Source organism: Sus scrofa, chromosome 5 (assembly GCF_000003025.6).
Source record: "Sus scrofa isolate TJ Tabasco breed Duroc chromosome 5, Sscrofa11.1, whole genome shotgun sequence".
NCBI classification, from domain to species: domain Eukaryota; kingdom Metazoa; phylum Chordata; class Mammalia; order Artiodactyla; family Suidae; genus Sus; species Sus scrofa.
In genome coordinates this window covers 35,960,991-35,981,106 of record NC_010447.5, presented here as the reverse complement: position 1 = coordinate 35,981,106, position 20,116 = coordinate 35,960,991, and the positions used below count along the sequence as shown (strand labels likewise).

Here is a 20,116-nt window from a genome sequence, read left to right as displayed (position 1 = left end):
ACCCACCTAACAGGTTACCTGCTTCTCCTGGACCAGCAGCATCTGGGATCTTGCCAGAAATGCCACATCTCAGGCCCATTCTGGCCTCCTTGACCAGAATCTACCTATAACAAGATCCCTAGGTTATTTTAGACACATCTCCATTTGAAAAAGCACTGATCTGGGGAATATATCTGACTCCCTGTGTACATTGATTGAGGCCCAGATGCTGTGAAGTCAGGTGTTAATTTTTTGAAGATTGAATAATTATAAGATATTTTTGTCCACTAGGCATGCAAGTTATTTCTGCCTCATAGAAAAAAATAGTCAAGGTTACAGTTTTTTGCCCTATAGAACGTAAAATACTTCACACCTTGTTCCAGGATTCTTTCTTTCAGTAACTCAAATTCTTCTTTGAGCTAGATTTACCATCCTGCTTTTCCCTCATGAATGAGTTAAATAAATCTTTGACACATGCTCAGCACATATGTCTGACAGTCATGATTGTACCTGTTTAAAGTTATAATTCAAAACCAGTCACCTCTCAATAGCAATAAGATACTTATTTCTAGTGTACACGGTAATAGCTATCTTTTCTTGGAAAAAACAGTCAGTTGTCTAGCAAGCAGTAATTGAGAACATCCAATATCATATAAAAATGAAGCTAGCATGGGCTGGTCCCTCAGCATGGTATAGTATAATGTATAATCTACCTTTAAATACAAGGGCAGGCAGCTGAGAGCCTGTAATTCTGCTTCAGCTTGCAGACATGATTTGTAGCCAAAGAATATTTTGTTGTGTTTTCCTTTTTGAATTTGAATGCCTTTAGATGAATGAATATTCTCCAGTTCCCCACAGGCTCCAATACCCCTTATTATCTTACATCAGGCTATTTCACACATGTTTGCTACCTATCTGGCCCCTGAAGGCATTTAAGTTTATAGTCCTTAAAGAAGACACTAACCTGTGAAATTCACATAAGCCAGCACTACCGTGGGAAATGGCTGGTCTGAAAATTATAGCACATGCTAAGCAGCCCTTATTGGGAATATTTTTGCATATCTATCATGCACAGACCCTGGACAGCTCTGATGAGTATGAAAAGAGTGCAGCTGCCAAATCCGGTGGCCTTATTCATTATCCACCAGAGGGCAAATTATTTACATGTATAACAATGCATTTCAAATACAGTTACCAAGCATCATCATTAATTTCTTCTGATACAAAAGAGTTTCATTTAAGTGGTTCTCTGGGAGTAGAAACCATTGCCCACATAAAACAGTGAAGATAGCTTCATTCTCAAAAATGAGCATTATTAAAATGTCAAAGTAAATATCATGCAGAAATATAGCAAGAAGAGGCAGTGTCTATAGGCAAGAGCCTAGTCCCTCTGAAATCAGACCCAGAGGTTCAAAAGCAGCTTTGGACAAAACAGGAGTTTGGCAGTACCCATTAGACTTAGCAGAGGTTGTTTTTGTCCTTAGATGGATTCCTTGACAGCACATCACAGAAAGTTATTAAGTGTCTACTTTCACTAGGAGTGACTCTCTTTTTCATAAGTGCTTAAATTCACTAAAGAAGGAAAAGCAGGCACTATATAAACAGAGTCATTAATAATCTAAATCTCACCTAGAGTAAAAGAATAATATGGGCTGTCTCATTGTTCTGCATAAATAGTGATTTCCGTGGTTTCCCATTTGTTCTCTCTATGGATTTTTCTCCTTTGGTACATCTCATCTCTCATTTTATTCTCGTACTTTTTCAGGGGACTTAATGGAAACAACTTGAAGGAAATCAGCTAATAATACCTCCATTTCTCATCTGGACAGCTAAAAGCCCTCACTAGCCACCACTCTCCCCCCATATTTGGACTTTTTATCCCTCCCAGTGAGGCCTTCCCTCTTAATCTCTTAATCCTTGCAAGAGAGTCATTAAATTGGGCTTCTAGCTTCAGTATATGGCTTGAGGGTCATTAACATGCATAGCATCCAACAGGTTATTTATTCCAGATTTACTGTGAAATTGCCTGGCTGGAATCTGTGTTTTCTTTCCAGACCATCTTCCAGCTATTTTCCATTCACTTTGTTTTTAACTGAGAGATGGGATGTGGAGCTAGAGGTCAAGGGAAGTTATAGTACCATTTCGGGGAAAAAAAAAAAAAAAAAAAAAAAAAGGAAAAACAAACCTCTCTAGCCTCTTCACACTGTGAATCTATCTTCCTCCATATTCTCCCTATCACACGGGAAAAGCTTTCCAAATGTCTCCATGGTCTGGCAAAGCACTCTTGAGAGTAAGTGGGCTGTCTATAAAATTGGAAGGAATTGAAACTCAAGGCTTATGAGAGACAGAAAATCAAGGAGAGTTGAGGTGGGTGGAAAGAGATAAGATAAATGAGTAAATTTAGCAAAACCAAGGTGAGGCACCACACCCCTCAACTCTCTACTACATTTAGAAGAGACTCAAAATCTTCTGTGTTAGAGTCTTTGCAAGTTTACATTCTCCTTGTCAAGGCCACTGTGAGGTTTCTTGGGAGCTTCCTGATCCTACCTAATGTGTCATCAGTCATTCCCATGCAGAGAAGAGCCCCGTTGTTGGCCCCTGCTCGATTCTGAGTCCCAGTCTCCAACACAGAACTCAGAATTCACACACACTGAGAAGGTTCACCTTAAATCCACTTCTCCTACATATCTGCCTCTGTACATGAATAAAAGCTAATGCCGACTCTGGGTTTTCTGTATTTTTGTGTACTGGATCACGAGTTCCTTGAAGTAAATACTACCTCTGCCTTTTCCCTATTCCTACCTCATGGTACCTAAGATTCTTTAGCCACTTAGAGACTATCTACAGACTTGAATTAAATTTTACAGAAAAGCAGGTACATTCTAGAGAAAGAACAATGAAAAAGAGGGAGAGGGAGAGAGAAACGTGGTTAATGACCTCTAAAAGATGAAAATGGCTTTGGTTGTTGGAGTTACGACAACACATTTGCCAAGGATGTTATAATCACGCTAAGGAATATAAATTCTAACAGAAAGCTTCCTCATCCCACAAATTCACTGGTCTTAGTGATAAAGATTTCAAGGTTCAAGTGTAAAAATAGAAATAGAATAATGCTCTCCCCCAGAAATATCCACACCCTAATCTCTAGAACCTGTGAATATGTTACCTTGGCAGACATGATTAAGGGTATGGACCTTGAATGGAAAGATTATTGTGAATTATCCAGGTGGAAACCACCTAAGTCCTTAAAAGCAAAAGATCTTTCCCAGCTCAGTCAGTGAGAGAGATGTGACAGCAGAAGGAAGGTCAGAGAGATGCAACCTTGCTGGCTTTGAAGATGGAGGAGAGCCATGAGTGAGGAAAGCAGACAGCCTTTAGCAGCTGGAAAAAGCAAGGAAATAGATCGCCCCCCAGAACCTCCAGAAAGGAACACAGCCCTGTTGACACCTTAATTTCAGACCAGTGAGAACTGTGTCAGACTTCCAACTTTATGAAGCAGTAAAGGAATACATTTGTATTGTTTTAAGCCATGCATAATTTGTTAATGGTAATGATAGGAAATGAATACAAAAGGCAATCCTTGGCTTCAGCACGGCCCTCTAAATTGATGAGCTGGCATTCCTTGTGGAGCCCCAAACCAGAGGTTTCTTATTCTAGCTTTAACTGGCTGTCTAACTCTTCTGTCCACCCTTCACCACTTGGCTGACTTTTTCTCACCTTTCAAGACTTGGCACAAAGTTTCTCTCCTCTGAAAATCTTAGTTTAATCTATATAAACAATGGATTTCTGAAAAGTGAGGACCCTGTCATATTCTTTGTAATTGTTGGTTTGAATGATGGGGATTAATTAATCATTAACATAATGTAAAAACAGGGGACAATAAAACTGCTTTCTTATTACTGCTATTAAGAAAACAATAAGATCACTCACTAGGACCCACCTACATTCACATCCACAAAGACTACCCCATTCCTCCTCTCTTTGGACAACACACACACACACACACACACACACACACGCAGCCTGACAGAGCTGAATCCCAGTTTGCAGCTGCTCAGAGTAAGACAAGTAAGCAGTACATTCAACCCTGGTCAAGAGTACAAACTGAGAGCTCCCGTCACGGCTCAGCAGAAACGAATTTGACTAGCATCCACGGCCTTGCTCTGTGGGTTAAGGATCCGTGTTGCTGTGAGCTGTGGTATAGGTCACAGATGCGGCTGGGATCTGGCATTGCTGTGACATAGGCCAGCAGCTACAGCTCTGATTCAACCCCTAGCCTGGGAACCTCCATATGCTATGGGTGTGGCCCAAAATAAAAAGACAAAAAAAAAGAGTATATTAGAGGGTCAAAAGCTGAAGCCAGAAAATTTAAAGAAAAATTTGAAAGGCACAAAAAGTTCCAAAATGTAAACTTCAAAGCCAGAGATAAGATTTGAAAATTAAATAACAGGATTTACAGTGTGGTGGTTTCAAAATATATCTACAAACACTTTGGTACTCCAAATAGTGGAGACTAATTCTCCTCCCCTTGAATATGGGCTGGAGTGAGTCCTTTCTAATGAATAGAATAGGCTGATGATCAGCCTACAAAAGTCACTGCAACTTCCTCGCTCAATGTTTACGTCTCTCTATCACCCCCCTGCCCTTCCCTCCCCCGCCTCTCTTCCTCTCCCTCCCTCCCTCTTCCCCTCATCTCCCTCTCCCTTCCTCTCTCTTTCTCTCTCTCTCCCCCATCTTCCTCTCCCTCTCTTCCTCCCTCTCTCCCTCTTTCTTTTTCTCTCCCCTTCTACTTCTCCCTCCCTCTCCTCACTCTAGAAGAATCCAGTTGCCAATAGCCACACGAGTGAGCCATCTTGGGAGAAGATTCCCAAATTTGCAGCCATCTACAGGCCCAGCCCACATCGTAAGGGCAACCATGTAGAGTCCCAGAGCCAGAACCCCTGGACTAAGCTGCTTCCAAATCTCCAAAAACAGATAATAAATGTTCATTGTTCTCAGCCACTAAATTTTAGAGTTATTTGTTATACAGTAATAGATAGCTAATATACGTGAGATACAATCCCTAGAGTGCTGTTATAAGTTGGCATCAAGACCCTAATTCAGTGTACATATATGTGTACATATATATTTTTTTCCTTAGCTCATATCGGATTTGTTTAATGAACCAAAAATTTTAAATCATTAAATTTCATTAGAAATCTAGATTTCCAGCCTCCTCTCAAAATTTTGGAGAACCAGCAACCCAAAGGCCTGCATTCCCCCTTGGCAGCCTTCTGCTATAGAAGAGGACAGCTCTCCTAAGTTCTTTTTCTGGTTTTGTACTTCCAACAGCTGTTTAGCATGAGCTTCTTATTGCTGCCTCAAACTGCCTCTGACCACACCCATATTGACTAGCCAGAGATAACCTTAAGTACCACCCCTACTTTACCACAAATACATCCTTTTATTAGCACTAGCGTTTACAAGGAAATCTACATGGAACTAGAACAAGAGTCAGCAAATAGCAGCACACAGGCCAGAGGTGGCCTACCTCCAGCTTCATAAACAGCGTTTTATAAGAACATGGCCACACGTTCATTTACACATTGTCTGTGCCTACATTTGCACCACAGTGGCTGAGCCAAGTAGTTATGACAGAGACCTCATGACCTGAAAACCTAAAATATTTACTATCGAGCCAACCCTGAACGAGAAGAACAAAATACAAAGATTTTGACATTTAATAAACCAGAATACACTGTGCGTCAAAGGAACACACATGGAGAAAAGTCAAGTCACCATGTCCTCTTCAGAATGTTTGCCTTATTATTCATAGTCAATAACGCTGAAGCTTTCTTTACCCTACAAATCAACATAAACAGAATGTTTTTTTAGTTGAAAATGAACTCACTGTGGCTAGTTTCTGAACATCTTCATCTGATGCTCCCAGAGATGCCAGGCCTATTTCTTGTGAAAATTGAGCAAACTTAGGATCCGCAAGTAGAGGTACATGTCCCAGGAGTTCATGACATGTGTCTCTGGCAAGAAAAACATCACAGAGAAATGTTATCTCTAGATAATTTATCCAGTTAAACTATCACTAGTAGAACAAGACAAAATTCTACATATGACCCTGTTATTATCATTAATTATTGTTGCCAAATTTCACCAATTCTAAGACCTTTCATCACATTTAAACATCTCTGAGATTCAGATGCATCTTATAATCAATCACATCTTAAATTACATGGTATGTAATATTTTAAACCAAATAATAGCGACTACTATTTTCAACGCCTTATCATATGCCAAGCACGTGGTAAGTGTTTTATTACATGCATTACCTCTTTTAACACTCAAGAGAAACTTGAATTAAAGTAACTTATCAATGTAACTTTCTATGGATCAGGGGTGGGCAATCTGGCCTACTGCCTATTTCTGTAAATAAAGTTTTACTGGAATACAGCCATGCCCATTCATTAATTTAAAATTAAGGGAGCTTGGGGTTAATAGATGCTGACTATTGCCTTTGGAATGAATTAGCAAGGAGACCCTGCTGTGGAGCACTGGAAATTATGTCTAGTCACTTATGATGGAGCATGATAATGTGAGAAAAAAGAATGTATACATGTATGTGTAACTGGGTCACCATGCTACACACTAGGAAAAAAAAAATAATGTATTGGGGAAATAAAAAATAAATAAATAAAATTCATGATTGTCTATCCATAGTGTTGTCTATGGATCCTTTTGACTAAGACGGCAGAGTTGAGTAGCTGTGACCAAGATTACATGGCCTGCAAAACCTAAAATACTTACTAGTTGGCCCTTTACTGAAAAAGTCTTTTGACTCTTGCTACAGGTGGTAATAAAGCCAAATTTTGAATCCAGCTTACCATGATTTCTTTTTTTTTTTTAATTTTTTTTTTGTCTTTTTGCTATTTCTTGGGCTGCTCCCGTGGCATATGGAGGTTCCCAGGCTAGGGGTCGAATCAGAGCGGTAGCCACTAGTCTATGCCAGAGCCACAGCAACTCGGGATCCAAACCGAGTCTGCAACCTACACCACAGGTCATGGCAACGCCGGATCCTTAACCCACTGAACAAGGGCAGGAACCGAACCCGCAACCTCATGGTTCCTAGTCAGATTTGTTAACCACTGCGCCATGACAGGAACTCCGATTTCTAAACTCTTGTTTTTAACCCTTTAGTTGCACTGTATCCCATGTTAAAATTTGCAGGCACTGGGAAACACAAAGGATCATACTGTCATCATGGAACAGCTCTTTCCACAGACAATTTATCTGCTCTAAGACAGGCAACTCCCTTGAGCCGGTACCATGGAAGACTCTTCCAGCCTAAACTGTGATTTTTGGTTAGCCTGGACTAATAATAGAATAATAGACGTTTAGATCCTCTCTCATTTGCCTGAGCTTCCATTTGGAGCCAGATGACCAGGCAAAGGCAGGTGTGTGTCACAATGCAGCAAGGCAGATGCCTTCCTGAGTCGTTGCCGTGAATCACAGACTGTTTCCTGATACCACGCTATATTGGAATGAGGTCCCCATGACTCTCTGGAAATGAATCAAGAGGCAGCAATATTTTATTTTCTTGACAAAAATTAATGAGCCAGGTAGTAATTGAAAGATATTTCCTGATTTCACCTGGGCTCCTCTAAACTGCACTGCTTCAAATAGACACTGTAACATAAATGCCAGGTACTACTACCATTATTACAAGTATCAAGGGAGCGGGATGGCTCTGTAGTTGAAGCGAGGCAGTGGTGGTCAAGGGCAGAAGATGGATGCAAACATGAAACAGATGGCATTACTCAGTCAAAAAAAATCTTGTTCCCACAACACAAACCACATGACCAACCTTGGCTGGCCACTTCACAGATACATCAGGTTGAAAGGGCAGCCAAGTGATAATATGTGGACATGATACTAAAAGAAACTCCAAATTAATTTCCCATCAACTGCATGCCAATAATCTCTTTTTTGCACAGAAACTGAATCTGTGGGAAAGAATATGTAGTGGTTACTCCAATCACATTGCTTAAAGTGGAGAATCAGACTCATTGGATTTTAGGGCATAAGGGGAATTTAAATGTTATCAGAGGCCCTCATTCCACCTATAAAGAAATTAAAGACAGAAGGAGAAAAAAAAAAAAAAAGGAAGCTAACATGTACTGAGCACTGAGCTCCTATTATGTGCTGGGTACTGTGCTAAATGTCTTCATATTCCATTAGCAATTTCATCTTCATTTACAAGGAGTCTTATTATTCCTGTTTGATAAATGGGGAAACTAAAATTCAGTAAATGCAAGCATCTTTTCCAAGGACACACTGTTCATAAGAGACAGAGACAAGATTTGAAATCAAATGCCTCTGACTCAAAGCTATGCTCTTTCTGCTCTGTTGTTTTAATTTACAAAGTGGAGTAAATGAGAAGGGTGTGGGTGGGGCACAGTTTTGGCTGCAGAGAGAGAGTTTAACCAAGCTGCTTAGCACAAGTAAAAATGTAGTCAGTATGTCCTAAGTCTCTTTTCCTACCACTCACTCCTCAACCTTCCAGATCACTTGAGGAGTCTTTTTAAAAATACCAGTGACTGGGCGCTACATAAGCCCAATTTAATTAGACTCTCTGGGATAGACCTGAGCATCTGTATTGTTTTAAAAGCCTACAGGGTGATAATAAGACAGGGCGCAGACCCACTATTGTAACAGATGATGCTTGGAACACTAGCAGGCTTCAAGCAATTAGTACTTAAAACTAAAGTTAAGTGTGATTATGTAATTTTGAGCTGCCCAAGTTTAATGCCATAAAATTACATCATACATATATACTGAGGAATAAGGAAAGGTGGTAAACACAGTTAACTAGGTAACTAATTACCCTTCCCCCTGCCTTTGATTCAGTTAAAGGTCTAATTACTTCTGTGCTAAGAGTAGGCACTGTAGACTCACTCCTGTGATTGATTTTTTTTAAAAAGTCTTGCAATCTGGACCAATGTTGGGGTCGAGTGGCCCACCATGGATAAATCTGAATACCCCCACTGTAGTCTCTGATGTAAATACTAAAACACCTCTACCGGTCCAGGAAGAAAATATGACAGCAACAATTTCAAAATTAGACCAGATGTCAAACTCCAGGGAAAAACTAAAGATGGTGAGTATTAGCACATGGTCTGAATAAATAAACAGACACTAAAACAGTTATTGCAGCCAACATGTGACTGAATGCTTACTATGGGCCAGGCACTGTGCTGGGTGCTTCATAATGTAAGAATGGAGTAGGGCGTGGTTACCATGATGGTGGAAATTTTTTTTTTTTTTTTTTTTTTTTTTGCTTTTTAGGGCCGCACCTGCAGCATATGGAGGTTCCCAGGCTAGGGGTCCAATTGGAGCTATTGCCACCAGGTTACACCATAGCCATAGCAACACAGGATCTGAGCCACATCACCACCTACACCACAGCTCATGGCAACGCCATATCCTTAACCCACTGAGCGAAGCCAGGGATTGAACCTGTGTCCTCATGGATGCTAGTCAGATTTGCTAACCTCTGAGCCACGACAGGAACTCCCATGGTGGTGGATTCTTGAAGCAAAACTGGATTTACTTTTTGAGCTTGCTAAATACTTGAAAAGACAGTCTTCTACCTGCCTAGGTACCAATGGAGCCCAAATGCTTATATATAGAAGTGAACGTTTTCACTTTGGACAGCTAAAAAGGCAAGAAGGAAAATATTAGAGATCCAAAGACATTAAGGAGTCAGTTCTTTGTGGCAGAAAAGGAGCTATGACCCGGGTTTTAAGTTAAGGTGTCATTATCAGAAACCTATAACCCACAGCCAACTTAAGTACCTTTAATAGCATTTATCGACAAGATAATCCAATCATACATAGAAGAAAAGAAATTATAAATTTGAAAATCATAATTACAACAGAATAAGTTATATGGTTTCATTAAGAATGAAAGCCTGAAGCAAGAAGTATAACAGAATAACTAAAGGCCAGAGAAGCCTTTGCCCAGTTCTAAGTAGAAATAATTGTACTGTGTTTCACTAGCTTATACCCTCTCTGCTGCTGGGTTTCCATGCAGAGACCCTGAGAAGGAACTGCCGTTCAGATTTCTGAGCAAGCGGAGATGCAGTACATAGGTCACCCCACTTCTCACTAAGCAAAGGCTCTAAGCACCTATATTTCAAGACTAGAAAAGGGGTTATTATCTTTTATGACTTTGGTGGGACATTCTCAGAAATAAACACCAGATTGTTCTCATCCCAGTGTCTTTAGCTAAGACGTGAGGTAAAGACAAGGAAACTGAAGTGTCTGGAAATTCTTCAACCAGCATAGATATTTTAATGCTGTTAGTTAAAGCAATTAATTAACTAAGTTGACATTTTCTTTAGTTCCTTTGAGATCAAAGGACTTAGAAGCTGGGTTGACCACGACTCAGGGGCAGAAAGAGGTTCCAGACTATTACAGGGAATCTGAGGGAGAAGGCTGAGCCTTCCTTCCAAACTTTGTATCAATTAAGTTCTGTTGGGCTGAAATCATGCTATTTCACAAAGTGCAATAGCTATTATGTCCTGCATGTGAAGTACTTCATGATCCCTACTCTGGTTGTGTCATCCACAGCTGGACCCCTGAGTGTCTAATTATGAACAGAGTTCCAATGTGAGTCCACAACTATTGCTTTATCTCACCCGATCTCTCTTAAAAGATTCAATTATTTGGCTATAATTGCACCTGTCAGCACATGCCGCCTCCAATCTCCACATCGGCAAAGTTTTCTCTTTTTTAACTCACATCCTTTGATGCATTTTTGCCTGAATAATGCTTTTCATAGCCTTTTTCACAAAAGTGCTCTGTTCACTGGAAATGTAGGACCTTTCAAAACTGTTAACACTGTAAAACATCATGTCGCCTTTTGAAAAAAAAAAAAAAAAGAAGAAGAAGAAAAAAAAAAGAAAAGCTAGAGCTGATATCAGACACTAAACTTTTGCTGCTCTAAATTGGAATCTTCTCTGATAAGCCCTGTTAGGAGGATTCTAAAGCTTACAAAGGGACCTGGGCAAAATGCCTCCAGGGAATTCTTAAATCATTCTAAGAAAGTTGTGATCACTTTGCTGCTGGGAAAAGAAGGGTCTTAGCTGTTAAGTTCAAATTCAAAATGAGTCTGGCATTCTTCTCCTCTTATCAGTTTTCAAAGCTGACTCCTTGTTGTGTTGAACAACTTTTTATTCTTGCAGTAAATTAAAGCTTTTAAGAAGCAGTGAGTGGGCATGCAGCGTTTGCTTCCCATCCCAAATCAGCACTTGTGTCTTTCAAACCCTATTTCAATAGGTTCTGTTTGTTCTAAATGACACAGAAGCCAACACTTTAGCTAAATCATGAAGAGAAGGAAAGGAAGATGTGGGGGGAGGGCGTACATTGTATGAAAATAAGGAGGTGGAACTGGGAGCCAAAATAGGGTATTTTTTCCAGCTTTCACACAACATTTGGTGGGTAAGTGCAAGTAATATGGGATAACATACCAGGACATATTGAAAAGGGGGCAGCTTTGCACCGCATGGAGAAAATAATGGGAATTAATTTGGCATTGAGGTAATTTTTTTCAGTGCTCTTTTTGGAGCTATATACAGAGTTTTTTTAGATTTAAAATAGCATACTGTAAAATCTGGCCCAGATAAGATTTTAGGCAGCTCTTAAGATCACTCCCTCTTATGTGCCTGTCAGAGTATAGATAAATGCATTTGTGGCCCTCTTTTTATGAAGCCGAGCACCTGGATATTGCTCTGGTGGAAATCTTCCTTCCCTTTGCCCCCTAGGAATTATAAGGAAAGCCACCAATGTTACTCCTCTTCACAACAATTCTTTTGAGACCGGCAGAAGATATTGCAGTTTTAGGGTTTTTTGAAATTCAGTTCAAGTATTTATTGTGTACCTACTATATACCAAGTACTATGTAGGAACTGGGGCTTAAAAGTAAGTAAGACATAATCCTAGAACAACTCTCAGCAAAAGTCACGTCATGGTTCCATAAAAGAGAAAACAGCAAGTACTAATTTTCATGATCCAGTGAAAGAAATAGTTTCCAATTCTTAAAACAACCACAAAAAGGCTGCAAGGGAAACTGTCCCATTAGTCTCTAGTTCCCCTATCATCGCAGGTATTTCTTTTTTCTTTCTTTTCTTTTTTTTTTTTTTGGTCTTTTTTTGCCATTTCTTGGGCTGCTCTCGCAGCACGTGGAGGTTCCCAGGCTAGGGGTCTAATCAGAGCTATAGCCACCGGCCTACACCAGAGCCACAGCAACACAGGATCCAAGCCACATCTGCAACCTACACCACAGCTCACGGCAACACTGGATCCTTAACCCACTGAGCAAGGCCAAGGATCAAACCCGCAACCCCATGGTTCCTAGTTGGATTTGTTAACCACTGAGCCACGACGGGAACTCCATCCCAGGTATTTCTAATTGCTTAAATAAATAAAAGATTTTTAACTCCTTCCCTGTCTGCCTTTCCCTCAAATTTTCGCTAGATATTAAGGAGGCAATATATCATAATGGTAGTAAGTATTGTGCCTGGAGTCAGACCTACGTCCATGTCCCACCCTCCTGCGTGGGCAAGTTATTTAGATCAGTGCTATGCAATAGGGCTTCCTGCAGTGATGGAAATATTCTGAATCTGTATCATCCAAAATGGTAGCCACTTGGTACAGGAGACTATTGAATAACTTAAAAGTAACCAGCCCTATTAAGGAACTAAGTTTATAGTTTTATTTCATCTTAATAAATTTAAATAGTCATATCTCTACCACATTGGACAACACAGATTATTGTTTTTTATTTATAAATTGGAGATTATAAGGTTCCCAATTTTAGGGGGTTCTTAACAGTATAGTAAGATAATGGATTAGAAACATAAGTTCCCAACAAGTTAGATATTACTACACATTAAATTATACTTAAACCTGGGGTTCCCATCGTGGCTCAGCAGAAACTAATCTGACTAGCATCCAAGAAGACACAGGTTCAATCCCTGGCCTCGCTCAGTGGGTTAAGGATCCGGCGTTGCTGTGAGCTGTGGTGTAGGTCAGGGCCTATAGCTCCAATTTGACCCCTAGCCTGGGAACCTCCATATGCCTCAGGTGTGGCCCTAAAAAAAAAAAAAAAAAAGACGAAAAAAGAATTATACTTAAACCTAAGTCTATTGTACTACAGTAGGTTTCATCCTTTTGGAAGACATTTTACCACTTAAACAAGAAGCACTAAGTTTCTCCAAGACTGAGGTCAAGCTATCTATGTTCATCTTTGGGTTCCCGGTGCTTAGAAAGGCCTGGCACATAATAGATGTTTATTAACTGCTTTCTGAACCCAACACAATAAAGCAGAGATGGTAGGGCTCTATTATACCACATAAAGGTAAATCCAAATGGATCCAAAGCATAATTTTCCTAATTTCCAACGTAACAGAAGGACTTGGACTAGATCTTGGTTTTGCTCTTTTCTAATTATATGACCTGAGGGAAATGACCCAACTTCAATGAATTCTGGAACTACCATCTGTAAGATGGTGACAATCCTGCCTACCTCATAGACGTGAGTGGAATAATGCCAGCTGAACAGAACACGCGTGGGAAACATCAGATCTCTTTTTCCTTTTCTTTTATAGTGGCTCCTGTACCTATCAATCGATATAATTCTCCACACAGTAATGAAGAGATATAACCAGTGGTTACTTCTTCCTTTCCTAAGATTCAGTCACTTTGAATTTCTTCTGAACTTGCAATTCAAAAATGCAAATATTTCTAAGAAAACATTTTTTCCCAGGTCGTCTCTGTCTTCCGCACCTGAGGGTCCATAAATGAGCTTCTCTCTGACCATGTGGGACTGAGAATATGAACTGTGACTCGGGTGTGGATGTTTAGGAATGCTAATTTGGGATTACAGGTACTGCATAAGGAAGGCAAACCTTGGTGAATGTGGAAGTGGGAATAAAAAAGGAATCCTACTTTGACTCTGCTAAAATATATCTAATTTTATATATAGACATACATATATACACACAGCTGAAAGCTTTATCCCAAGTCACTACCATTAACAGCCTAACAGAACAACAACAGCGCTCTAGCAGGCACTTAGGCACAAATTTGGTTTTACAATGCACAATGGAATACTACTCAGCCATAAAAAAAGAATGATCTAATGTCATTTGCAGCAACATGGATAGAAATAGAGACTCTCATACTGAGTGAAATAAGTCAGAAAGACAAAGACAAATACGATATGATATCACTTATAACTGGAATCTAATATACAGCGCAAATGAACATTTCCACAGAAAAGAAAATCATGGACTTGGAGAATAGACTTGTGCTTCCCGGGGGGAGAAGGAGGGAGTTGGAGGGATCAGGAGCGTGGGATTATTGGACACAAACTATTGCTCTTGGAATGGATTTACAATGAGATCCTGCTGTGTAGCATCGAGAACTATGTCTAGATATTTATATCGCAATAGAACAAAGGAGGAAAAAAATATATGCATGTAAGTGTAACTTGGTCCCCATGCTGTACAGTGGAAAAAATAAAATATATTTTTAAAAACACACAGATTTTAAATAATGTATAGGGTTGTGGTTTTTTTGTTTTTTTCTCTTTTTTTTAATAGAATGTCTATTGTTAGAGTGCTTGGAGCTTTTGAGACAAAAGACTCAGCAAAAAGTCCTGGGGGATATTTTTGCTTAGAGCCACTTCACAAAACTACACGCAATAGTGAAAACTTGGGCGTCCCAGTTTTGGGAATGTGGTCGAGTAACCAAGGACACACTGGAACGCTACCAGGCACAGCAGCCTCCACAAAGTTAAGAGGTGCCTAGAAAGAGTGAACCTATTCAGTATTTATATAAAGCCTTTTTCTCTGTGAAGATCAAAGCGTTACTTCATCATGCTTCATACAGGGAGGTTAAATGGTTTGCCAACAGGCACACTGAGAGCTGATAGTGGGGCCTGGATTTCAGGCATGCGGTCCATAGGGCCTTCTGCCTGAGGATGAGGACACAGCAGCCTCCCATCTGCATCACTGCTCTGTAGTGAGATATTTCTCCCTTCTTTTTCCTGGGGAAATAAAAGATGCCTCCTCTGATAAAGGGGGCAGGGCTAGCCATGGGCCTGTCAGGATCAAAGGAGAGAGTGGGCTTCTAACAAAGCCTAGTAGTTGGACCAAACACTGGATAGGACAGCACAGCACTAGTATTCAGGGTCCTGGCAAAGTAAGGGCACCAAATTAAAGCAAGAAAGTATCACTCTCAACTATCTTATACAAAACTTGTAATTGGAAAACCAAGAAAGAAGCTATTCAACTTTAGCACACACACAAGTTTTGAGTTTTCCTGTGTAGCACTACTGTTTAATATAGAAGAGTGGTTAACCCCACAGGTGCTGGCACTAATCCCTGAGTTCAAATCCTGACTTTGTGTGACCTTGAGCAAGTTATTTAACCTAACCTTCTGATGCCTCAATTTCTTCATCTATAAATTCAGAATAATAATAGTAACTCACAACTCAGAGGGTTGTTATGAGTATTAAATGAATTCAGCCACATACAACACTTAAAATAGTGCCTGGCACATAATAGTTGGAATATACATGTTTGTTATTAATAGTAAGTCTGTAGTATTATCAATTCTGTTGTTTCAATAATATTGAAATTATCTATGTTGGAGGACAGAAGGCAGGAAAATATTCTCAGGTCTTAGGGCCTCTAACAACTTAATTGACCATGGGTATAGCCCAAACCAAATTTCTCCCAAGGGAGAAGAAGGCTGCTATGCTAAGAGAATGAGCTCTGGGTTAAAACATGGGAAAAGGAGGCCAGATGGGACTGGCTTTCTGAGAACATGCCATTTTCTGAGAATTGCTGGTATGATGCTTCTCTGCTAACCTGAACAAAAATGATGATAGAAATGTGGAGGAAGCCAGTTGGCTGGGCAGGAGGTTTGGCACCACGCTTGGCAGGGATGAGGATGATCTGTGGGAAAGAGCAAGTGTAAGCTAAACAAGAGCTCCTCGAATGAAGGTTAAACTCTATAAAGCTCTGGCTTATCTTCCCAGCTCTCCAGTAAGACCTTGCCCAGACTTGACTTCAGCTAGACCCCATATTTAAAAACACCCATGACGGTCAGGGCTTAAATCAGACAAGTTCACAGACCCAGAATCTCAGATGGCATCAAGGAGGGAAAGCTGGGAAACGAAAGGTCCTAACTTCTCTCTCATTACAGACCTAGTGAAAGGCATCTGTTCAATTAAGAGAGGGGCAGCCAACTTTGCTTATAAATTTGAAAGTCTGTGTCTTCACCTGCTGATTTTGTGACTTGAAAAAATGAGGATTAATGTCTGAGCCACAAGAAAAGGAAATGAGTGACATCTGCCTGTTTTAGAGAAGGTTCTGTTCTAATAAGCAAGGGCTAAGCACAAAATTCACTTGCTTAGCTTAGAAACAGATGAAAACTAATGTCAAAAATAATTCACTTTTATTTTTCTTGTAAAATTGAAACACAGCGGCAATTATAAGAAAAATCACCTGGCTGCAAAACCTTTTTTAAACTTTAAAATAGTTATATTTAAAAATAACATTAATTGCCCCTAAAGTGTTCAACTGTGACAAGAAAAATTTTCCTTAGCGCAAATGCATTTAGTTGTATTATGGCAATAAACGCTGCAATATGAGTCAATGGTGTCATGAATTACTTCCTAGTGGTGAAACTTTGCTCTTTGATTTGAAAAGTGACACACTAGGAAAGAGCAGAAGATAGGCCCACATCAGTATGTGCTGAATTATCAATCATCCCAATGCAGCCCTGAATCTGGAACTCCCTGACTGAATAAGCTTTATATTATGTTGTGCCAAGGATATTTTCGTTACCAGTATATTAAGCACAACATCTGAAAAAAGAAGGAACATTTTTAAATGTTTTCATTAAAACACTTTTAAAAGGGATTTCTGCTACAAAATCACACTCATACTTTGGCAATAGCTCCTTGGGAAAGATAGATATTGAACTGGCTTGACCTCCAAGAACAGATGTGGAAGAATGTATGTTTGTATTGAAAACTCCTGGTCACTTCTCCCTGAGCAATGGACAAGGGGTAAGAGGGTTGTGCTATGGATGTGTACTTCAACACTGCTATGGGCAGTGTTCTGTGTTTCAAAGGTACAGAACCATGAGGCATCTGGCTACCTCTGCTCGTCCCCAGAAATCTAAAGAGTGGGTTTGGGCCTATACTGGAGAGAACAAGACTGGATTAAAAAACCTCAGAAAATAGGATCTTCTTGCCTTATTTGCCTGCATTTCCAAGACCTTACTGAGCCCACACATCTTCGGAAGAAAAGCATGAGATTTGGCCTCAGAAGAATATGGTTCTATTAAATTATATTTCTTATTAAAGAGCTTCACATTTCTAAGATACCACTGGCCATTGGAACTGCAGATAAAATTGAAAGTCATAACCATAAGTATACATGCCCATGCAAATTCAGTTCACAAGTATTCAACATCCACCTTGCACAAAGCACATTCAAGAAGTCTGTTGGGGAGTTCCTGTCGTGGCTGAGTAATTAATGAACCCGACGAGTATCCATGAAGATGTGGGTTTGATCCCTGTCCTTGCTCAGTGTGTTAAGGATCCACAGACACGGCTCAGATCCCACATTGCTATGGCTGTGGGATCAACCCCTTGCCTGGGAACCTCCATATGCTGCAGGTGCGGCCCTAGAAAAGATTTAAAAAACCCCAAATACAAAAAACAAAGTCTGTTGGAACTATGAAGAACAGAGAGCACAGATCCCCTAGAAGGAAGTGCTCGGGAAGAAAAGCCAAATGAACAGAAGCAGAACTAGGGGGAGGGTTATGCATATGATAGCTGGAAATCCAAAGCCCTCTCTAAAAACCAGAAGCTGACATCAGGACCAGACCAGGCCAAACGAGACCAGGGAGTGAGAGAAAGATCCTGCCCTCCAACTTCTTCTTTCTCCAATATGCCCAGGACTTTCTTAAACTCAATCTCCACCATCCCTCTCCAGCAAGAGTCTTCCAGAGACAAATCCAGAGATGGTCCTACCTCTCTGATCCACTGTCTGCCCTGGGAAAGGAGGATCCACTCAACTTTAGACATGGGCAACACATCCAGGCACAGGACTGTCCCACAGGGACCTGCACCAGTTTCAACCTCATAGGTTGTAAGTCACATTTCTTAAAGTCACATTTAAGAAGCTCAAACATTTAACTTAGAACACATCACAGACTGACACTGTTTTTTAAGCAAGGACAATGAGTTCTCTGGCCCTTATGGTGTTTGTTACCCAAAGAGAGGGAAACCTTTTTTTTTAGCACCATGAAAAGTGTAGTTGGGTCTCTCTTTTTCTTTCCTTCCCTCCCTCTCTCTTTTTCTCTTATTTTCATAAGAGGGAGGTAGGGACAACCTTCACATTTCCTTTCCCTCCTCTCCTTCAGCTTCACAGTGAACAGCCACTTTTTTCTTTTGAAATGATCATCCCCAGAGCAAAACAGATGAGCAGAACAGGTTGCCCCTCCTGGGTGTGATTTGGAAAGAAAACTATCCTGGTCCAGTGACCTTTCCTCACGGCTTCATCTGATGTCTAAAATTCCACTGTTAATGGTTCCTGATTTTGCCTAAATACACTGAACACATTAAGATGACTTACTGATAGAGGGGTGTCCAGCAGCAGTTCCTGAAATCAGAGTAAAGGCCCAGGAGGGAGTGGAGCACATGCACCCTTACGGGACTGCAGCCTTGCAGAAGGTGCTACCACCACACAGGGTACAGCCAGGACTTCTGCTGTGCCCCCTCACTCCAGAGATCTCAGACTGAGTCCAGGACTCTTAAGTATGTCTCAAATATGGCACCTCCTGGTGGCAGTGGTGTTCAAGGCTTCAGCCCATTTTGGACTCAGTTTTCACTTTATGTGCCAGGCTTGGGGATCAACTCCAACCTCAGTCTGGATCTTCTCATTCCTACATTGCCTTTGCCAGCTGGCCTTCCATTAATTATGGTCTGATGAAGGAGACTGACGCATGAACAAGTAATTACCATGCAATGTTGTAAGTACTAAAATAGAAGTAAATAGAAGTAAGGCCAAGGGCTATAAGAAAAGTCTTCACATAAAGGATCGCAACTGAGCTTAAATCCTGAGAATTAAAATGATTTCACAAGAGTCATTCTAGGCCAAAGGAACCACATGTGCAAAGGGATGGAAGCATGAATCAACGAGCTCCACAGCATGGCTGGAGCGTTATGTTTTGGAGGAGGCAGAAAGAGAGACAGGGAGTTCCCGTCGTGGCGCAGTGGTTAACGAATCTGACTAGGAACCATGAGGTTGCGGGTTCGGTCCCTGCCCTTGCTTGTGGGTTAACGATCCGGCGTTGCCGTGAGCTGTGGTGTAGGTTGCAGATGCGGCTCGGATCCCGCGTTGCTGTGGCTCTGGCGTAGGCCGGTGGCTACAGCTCCGATTCGACCCCTAGCCTGGGAACCTCCATATGCCGCGGGAGCGGCCCAAAGAAATAGCAAAAAGACAAAAAAAAAAAAAGAAAGAGAGACAGAAGATGTGATCTTATGAGATCAGACATTTCTTCCCTGTGTGTAACAGGGAACCAAGAGAAGTTAAACAAGGGAATGCTACACTCGGATTGGTGTTTTAAAAGGAAACAAAACAGATTGATTCCAAGAGTATGATTGGCAGATAGAACAGCAACATTAACACGACCTGTCAAATTTCTTCTTCTCAAACAGTGGCTCTCATTGGAGAGATGTAGCCCTTGGGGACATTTAGCAATGTCTGGAGACATCTTTGGATGTCACATCTGGCAGTGGTGGAAGCATCCTCTTGACATCTAGCAGGTAGAGGCCAGGGATGCTGCTAAACATCTTATAATACAAAGGCCAGACTCCCATAACAAAGAATTATCTAGCTCAAAATATCAATAGTGCAGAATGGGAAAAAATAGTTGCAAATGATACAACTGACAAGGGCTTAATCTTTTTTGGAGGTGCAGGGGCCCATCCACAGCATACGGAAATTCCCAGGCTAGGAGTTGAATCATAGCTATAGTTGCCAGCCTATGCCACAGCCCCA

At 40.7% G+C, this 20,116-nt stretch overlaps 1 protein-coding gene across 1 annotated transcript in view; it reads right to left on the bottom strand.

The window, feature by feature from the left end:
- The window catches only part of TPH2 (tryptophan hydroxylase 2), a 99,823-nt gene that overhangs the window by 35,875 nt on the left and 43,832 nt on the right, over positions 1–20,116 (bottom strand). The window contains exon 8 of the mRNA XM_021092003.1: positions 5,870–5,996. Coding sequence (XP_020947662.1) covers positions 5,870–5,996 — 127 coding nt within the window. The remainder of the gene's footprint in view (positions 1–5,869; positions 5,997–20,116) is intronic.